The sequence below is a fragment of the Chenopodium quinoa genome, unplaced genomic scaffold (assembly GCF_001683475.1).
Source record: "Chenopodium quinoa cultivar QQ74 unplaced genomic scaffold, ASM168347v1, whole genome shotgun sequence".
In the NCBI taxonomy this organism is placed as follows: Eukaryota; Viridiplantae; Streptophyta; class Magnoliopsida; order Caryophyllales; family Amaranthaceae; genus Chenopodium; species Chenopodium quinoa.
Genome location: NW_018742879.1, coordinates 7,631 through 15,372, shown reverse-complemented (window position 1 = coordinate 15,372; position 7,742 = coordinate 7,631). Strand labels below are relative to the sequence as shown.

The 7,742-nt window shown below is 40.3% G+C and overlaps 1 protein-coding gene and 1 pseudogene across 1 annotated transcript; both read right to left on the bottom strand.

Annotated features, from left to right (window-relative positions):
• Positions 1-209: 209 nt before the first annotated feature.
• LOC110726597 lies at positions 210-593 on the bottom strand. Its single transcript, XM_021906077.1, has one exon. The coding sequence runs from the start codon at positions 591-593 to the stop codon at positions 210-212; it is 384 nt and encodes a 127-aa protein (XP_021761769.1).
• A 4,434-nt stretch (positions 594-5,027) lies between these two features.
• LOC110726307 lies at positions 5,028-7,537 on the bottom strand (annotated as a pseudogene).
• Positions 7,538-7,742: the final 205 nt, after the last annotated feature.

Here is a 7,742-nt window from a genome sequence, read left to right as displayed (position 1 = left end):
CCTTAATTTTCATTGATTTTTCCTAGCAAAAAAAAAAAAAAAAAAAAAAAGAACTCCAAACAAGATACTAAAAGAACAAACTAACAAGAATTTAAATAGAAATCAAAGAATTAGAAAAGTAAGATCTCAAAACAAGATACAAAAACAAGAAATTAACAAGAATTTACCTTTTTTTTTTTTTCAGCAAACGAGGGCGGGATTTTATTAAATTAAATCAAGTCCACCAAAGCAACTAGGCTTTGGGGGAAAACAGACATACAAATACGTTCAGTCCAATAGGTAGTTTCCCACCGTGCTACACAATGAGCAACTACATTTTCCCCTCGTTTAACATGCTTACAAATAAAGGAATTAAAGTCTAAACTTGCTCTAATGATATCCTCATAGAACAAATAAATCGGGGTAGCACCTTTGTGTTTGCTGTTGACTGCTTGAACAACATTAATTGCATCACACTCTAGTTCCACGTCCCTGTATCCAAGTCTGTTGGCAAACTTCACACCAAAAGCAGCAACACCTGCTTCTGCCAAGTCCGGGGACCAGCATACATCGAGCTTTTTGACTGCAGCTACTAGTAACTCTCCAGCCCGCATCTCTTATAACCACTCCAAAACTCACCCCATTTCCAGCCATTACATGGGCATCAACATTCCCTTTTACCATGGGAGCAGAAGGGGGAAGCCATCTAGAGTTTGAACTCACACACTACTAGAAATAGGCTGATTTCCGACGGACCGTTTCTGACGGACATGTTTTTCCGTCGGAAATTCAGTAAATTCCGGCGGAATAAATTTCCGTCGGAAATTTCCTACGGAATAAAAATCCGTCTGAATTTATGGGATTTCCGACGGAAATTTAATGTTTCGACGGAAATAAAATCCGTCGGAAACTTCCTACGGATTATTCCGTCGATACATTAAATTTCCGGCGGAAATAAAATCCGTCGAAAATTTTATTTTCCGACGAAAAATATTCCGTCGGAATGTAATTAAATAATAAAAAAAACCTAACCCTACACAACCCTAAAAAATACCCGGATCCCCCCTTTTATTTCTCGTTTCTCTCTCCTCTCCTCCCCTACGCCTCTTCTTCTTCTCTTTCTCTCTCCTCTCTTCTCCTTCTCCTCTCATTCTCTCTTTCTTCGATCTCCTCCTTCACAGCCACACCATTCCGGCCATGTCATTCTCCTTTTTCGATCTCCTCTTCTTCTTTTCAACGGCGACAACAACAACAACCACACCATTCCGGCCACCGCGCAGCGACAACAACGACCCTAGTAGCGTGGAAACCACCGCAACGACAACAACAACACCAGCCCAAGCAGCAACGACAATAACAACTGTAGATCTAGTTTTTTTTTTTTTTTTAAAAAAAAACAATTCTAATTATAATTAAATTTTTAATATAATTGTAATGTTATTTTATTAATTTCAGAAGATAATTGTATATTTATTTAATTTGTTTGATTTCAATTTTTTTTTGTTTATTTTTTTCGATTTATGGTTGTTTCGATTTATGGTTGTTTTGAGTTTTGGTTGTTTCAATTTTTAGTTGTTTTGATTTTTGGTAAGGGAATTGGGGCTGGATCTAGGTAGATTTGGCGTTTCCGATTTGGGTTTTATTTTGTTATTTTCTCGTTTTTTCGTATTTTTTTCGTATTTGGGTTAGGTGGTTGGTCAGGGTGGGTGGGTTAGGTGGTTGGTTAGGGTAGGTGGGGTAAGTTTGGTTATGGTGGGTGGGGGAAGTTTGGTCGGGTTTGGGTTGGGGGGGTGGGGGGTCTGGTCTGGGTTGGGGTTGGTGGTGCTGTGGGTAAGGGGTTGGGATGCGTGGGTTAGGTGGTTGGTTAGGATGGGTCTGGGTAAAGAGGTGGGGTGGTTAGGGTGGGTCTGGGTTAGGGTGGTTTTGGTTAGGGTGGGTTTGGGTTAAGGCTGAGGTGGTTAGGGTGTGCTTGGGTTATGGTGGGTCTGGGTTAGGGTGGGTGGTTATGCGTGGGTTAGGGTGGGTCTGATGTAGTGGTGGTTGGTGGTCTGAGGTGGTGACACGTCGTGCTGATAGTGGCGCGCCGTGTTTTTTTTTGTTTTTTTTGCAGGACATTCCGACGAAATTTCCGTCGGAATAATCCGGCGGATTTGTATTCCGTCGGAATTTTCCGATGGACTTTCCGGTGGCCGGAATATATTTTCCGATGAATTAATTCCGTCGAAAATTCCGCCGGAAAAAACTGTTTCCGTCAGAATTGATTTTTCCGACGGAATTGGCGATTTTACCTACAAAGGGTGTTTCGACAACCAGTTACGACGGAAATTCCGTCGGAACAGTGTTTTCCGACGGAATTTAGGGTGTTTACGACGGAATTTTTCCGTCGAAAATGGCCTGTTTTCTAGTAGTGACAGGTAAAGAATTCACCTTCATCTGAACCTTCGAATTGTACGTGGTATAATCCACATACAGCTTCACAAAACCCACAGCCACACTCACTGGATTAGACACCAGCTTACCATTAAAAATAGTCTTGTTTCTGCAGTGCCACGCAGCCCAAGCAAGCGAGCAGAAAAAAACGTAGCCTCTCCCCATCAACCTTCCCAGCCACCCAAAACCAAGACATAGGAGCTTCATTTAGTAGCTGCATAAACTCACTTTGCTCCCAAATTTTAAGAGCAAAATTACAATGAAAAAGGGAGTGTGTTATTGTCTCATCCCCCCCTTCACAGACATTGCAGCACTTCGAAGGCCTGATATGGCGTCTGTACAGGACATCCATCATACCAAGAGCAGTAAATCTCTGTTACTCACTGTGAGAAACGTTTTTGTTTCTCACAGTGGCAGTTTCGTAAATAAAATGTACCACCGTGACTAAAGTTGTACAATTTTATCATCCATTTCGTAAATAAAATGTACCACTGTGACTAAAGTGGTATATTTTATTTACGAAATTGCCACTGTGAGAAACAAAAACGTTTCTCACAGTGAGTAATGGGGGCGCCCTCCACCAAGAGTTCCCTTGCAAGCTCTCCAAATGAAATGGCTAAGTTTAGGTGGTCCACCCAAGCTCCAAACCTGTTTCCATAGGCTAGTTTCAGAACTGCCATAGAACAGCTCCCATGTGCGAAGGTGCCCAAGTCTCCCTAACCAATAACCAGATTTCGCCGAGTACAAACCATCAGACGACGTTGCCACCAAAATCTCTCATCACAGGGCCAACTTATAGATAGGGGGTATTCAATATAGCTCTACAGTCAGCTTCATTAAAATTGTCGTTCAACACATCAACATTCCATCGACCATTGTCAAAATCGATCAAATCACAGACACGCAACTCGGGATAATAGTGGGGTAAAGGTGTAGGTACATAATGTTGACAATCCCCTTGCAACCAGGAATTATCTCAGACTCGTATCAAAAATCCATTACCAACACGCCACTTAAGTCCATCAAGAAGGAGGGATTTCGCCCCCCACAAACTTCTCCAACTATAACTCGGATCAAAGCCACAAGAAGCATCTAAAAAATCAGAATTTTTGTAGTAGCGAGCCTTCAAAGTGGACTGCAGTAAGGAGTTACCATCCTTCATCAACCACCAACATTGTTTTGCCAACAACGCTTGATTAAAACACTTGAGGTCTCTAAATCCCATGCCACCCATGACTTCGGTAAACACAAATTTTCCCAACTATGCCAATGCATTTTTCTCTCTGAACCCTCGAATCGTGCCAAAATAGCAAGCATTTCATCAATAAGTTCATCCGGGATTCTAAAGATACTCATCATTTAAGTGGGAATTGCTTGGGCGACGACTTTAATTAAGATCTCCTTTCCCGGTCTCGATAACAATTTCTCCTTCCATCTTTGCATTTTCTTCCATATTCGATCTTTCAAACAAGAGAAGACTGCCTTCTTTTATCTCCCAATTATAGTTGGAAGCCCCAAGTACTTTTCGTGCCTGTCGACCTCTCGAACCCCAGGAGCCTCCACAATTGCACTTCTTTGTGCTATCGTAACACATTTACTAAAAGTTACTTATGTCTTGCTTAGATTAACTTTCTAACCGGATGCTCTTTCATACGTACTGATTATATCGGCCACTTTAGAGCATTCTTGCAAGTTTGCTTTTGCAAATATGATACTATCGTCAGCAAAAAATAAATGAGAAATCCTCGGGGCCCCTTTGCAAATCCGAACACCCCGAATCTGATTCTGCGCTGACGCTTTTGAGAGCAATGTAGAAAAAGCCTCTGCACAAAGAAGGAAAAGATATGGAGAAATAGGATCCCCCTGCCTCAAACCACGTGACGGAGTAAGAGAACCCGGTCCGTAATCATCCCATTATACTTGAAAGAAAAAGAGACACCGGAGAGACAATGCATAATTCTAATAATCCACGGCAAACTAAAGCCAAATTTTGCCATAACTCTCTCCAAGAAGCTCCATTCTACCCTGTCATATGCTTTAATCATATCTAATTTTAAAGCAGCAGTACCATCCTGACCTTCACCTCCCCGTTTCATGGCATGAAAAATTTCGAAAGCAATTAGTGCGTTATCAGTTATTAGTCTTTTCGGAACAAACGCACTTTGTTGAATTGAAGTAATTGTTTCAAGCATCGGTTTAAGTTTATTTGCAAGTGTCTTAGAGATGATTTTATATAAGATATTACATAAAGTAATAGGACGGAATTTTGACATACTCTTCGAATCATCACATTTCGGAATGAGCACAATATAGGTAGAATTAATATCATTTAAGCACACATCACCACTCCACCAGCTTTTCACAAAACGAATCACATCCCCAACAAGAATTTAGTTAGAATTCAGAGAACTAAAAAAATAAGAGCTCAAAACAAGATACTAAAGAGAGAGAGAGAAGGAAAAAAGAAAAAAAAAAAAAAAAGAGAGAGAGAGAGAGAGAAATTAACAAGAATTTTAGGCAGTATCCTATGAAATATCCAATATCCGCATAAACTGCAAGTAAAATCAGCAAAAAAATACAAGGCAGAAAAACAGAAAAATTGAGAGCACCAAACCAGATACTAAAAACAGATAATGAACATTAATTTTTGGTTTTTGAACAGCTACACATTACATAACAAGTTGCCAATAACCATCTAAAAGCTAACAAACTACTACTAAGTTTGAAAGCTTTAATCTATGTGACAATTTCTCCATTTCCGAAATGTGCAAAATTATGAAGAAAATCACTTATGTTAGTCCATAATTAAAGTACTTACTAGTGGCTATGATAGCACACACATAACCTTCTTAACATAGACAAACTAGTTGAATTAAGCAGAGATCCTAGGAACAGCCTTGCACACCAAAGACGACTTCATTTCCATGGAAAGGTTGAGGCACTCGGTCAAGTCCACACCATTCTCGGTCGGAACCCACCTGAAGTTCTGAAGCATCTGAGCCAACCACAGCTGAGCAGTAGCCATACCCATTGCCTTTCCGGGGCAGACACGACGTCCTGCTCCGAAAGGTGCCAGCCTCAGGTCTGAACCCATGATTGGGACATCCTCTTCCATGAACCTCTCGGGTTTGAACTCGTTGGGGTTAGACCAGATCTTCTCGTCGTGGGTGATGGCGTACATGTTGACCATAGCGGTGGTTCCGGCTGGGACGAAGTGGGGACCGACGTGGGTGTCGTGGATGGAAAGACGAGCCCATGATAGAAGTGGGCCTGGTGGGTGACTCTCAATGTTTCCTTGAGGATGGCTTGGAGGTATGGTAGGTTGGGGAGGTCTGAGTCGGCGACTTGCCTGTTGACTCCGACTACGCTGTCGATTTCAGCTTGGGCCTTGGCTTGAATGTCGGGGTGCACCACCATCCTTGCTAGAGTCCACTCTAGTAGGATTGCAACTGTGTCTGTTCCCCTGAATATCATTTCCTGCATTTAAAAACCAAACATTATTTAACGTTTTGTAGCACTCCATAATTAACATTTACTCATAGTACATTAGCTTTGGTCTTTAATCTTTACAAGTTGTGTGGAAATAATGTAAAGTATACACGTCTAAACCAATAAGCATAAAAAGGTACATATCAAAGAACCCACTAACTAGATGCCCTAATATTAACCCATTCTAAGAAAAAAGCATACTTTGTACATAAATACCAAATATATTTTGGCAATAATAAAAGACACAAGTTTACTTGTATAGCATGTACTCCATCTGTCCCTATTTTGTCCCATTTGACTATGCACGGTCTCAACACTTGTTTTAAAACGTCTATATATATTTATTTTCATATACGTAAAAATTATAAAAACGTGATATTATTAAAATATACTATGAGACGAATATAACTAGAATTATCTCTTATAGATTAATGGTAATTTAAGGTCAAAGTTTCCAAAATTTGACCCAAAAATAGCCATGGAGTAAAAATTAAGGGGTAGAGGGAGTATGCAATATGAACCAACACCCAACAATATGGCACATATAGTATACCATTTCTAACATTACAAACTAAATTTAGAACAAAAAAAATAAAACATATCATGAACAACACACGTAACATGAACAAAAAAATAGAAAGAAATCATACCCAAAGAAGAGCAATCATGTCAGAGTCAGAGAGCTTGTTCTCTCCATCTTCCAAGTCCAAAAGAACATCAACGAAATCCTTTGAATCATCATCAACCTTCTCACTCCTCAATGCCCTGTGCTCTTCAATCACATTACCAACATACTTGTTTACCTTACCAACAAGATTCTTGCACCTTCTCCTTACTCCTTGTAAATCCAACCACCTTAGAGGGGCAAAATGGTCTCCCCAGTTGAATATTCCCAACAATTCATAACCTTCCTTTAACCAATTCTTCAAGGTTATCAGCTTCCTCGGTCCTCTTACCGAAGAAATCGTAACTCTTTCCGAACACACTCATCATGACATTGTTCAATGATCCGAAATGCAACACATTTTTGATCTCAACATTTCCCTCATTTCCCATAATAGTAGTGATTTGGTTCACCATTTGATTACCAATTCTTGGCGGAATCCTCCGAAGTTGGAAATTCTTCTCGGGCTGAAAAGATGGGTTGCGGAAATCCTTCGGAGGTTCCTCCAGTAATCACCGAAGGGTGCAAACCCATAGCCCTGTTAAAGAGAAGCTCATAGGCTGACTCCTTAATAGGACGATCAGCGAATTCGGAGCTGTTTAAAATCTCTTTAGCAGTCTCGGGTTCACTCGCTATAACAAAGCGAGTCAACCCAACTGAGAACGCCATCAACGGCGTAGCCTTGAGGCTAGTGGCAATTACTGGATAGGATTCTATGAGTTTTTTCGGAAGCGAAAACATGGCCAAGACCAATAAGGGGTAACCCGGTTGGACCAGGAATAGCCGAAGCGGACTTACCGTTGCCACTTCGGTTGTTTTTTAACTGCGGAAAAGAGACCATGCTAAGCCTCCTGGGTACAAGAATATGGTGAAAAGGGAAAGAAATGCGGCAAATGAAAGGAAAATGGGTGCAGAAAGAAGGGATGACGCTGTTGGCAGCAATGAGAAATTCGTTGCTAAAGTTTCTGCTGACATTTTTTTTGGGTTTTTTTTTTTATTTTTTATTTTGGCACAAGAGAATTTTGTTAGGTTGAAAAATGAAGAAAAGAAGATGAAAGGATGGTTTGGTGAGGTAGAAGAAGTGTGAAGGGCAGTTATTTATAGTGGTTGTAAAATACCATATAATATTACTTTAATTTAATATAATATATAATATTTTAAATGTAATTTATTTCATGTA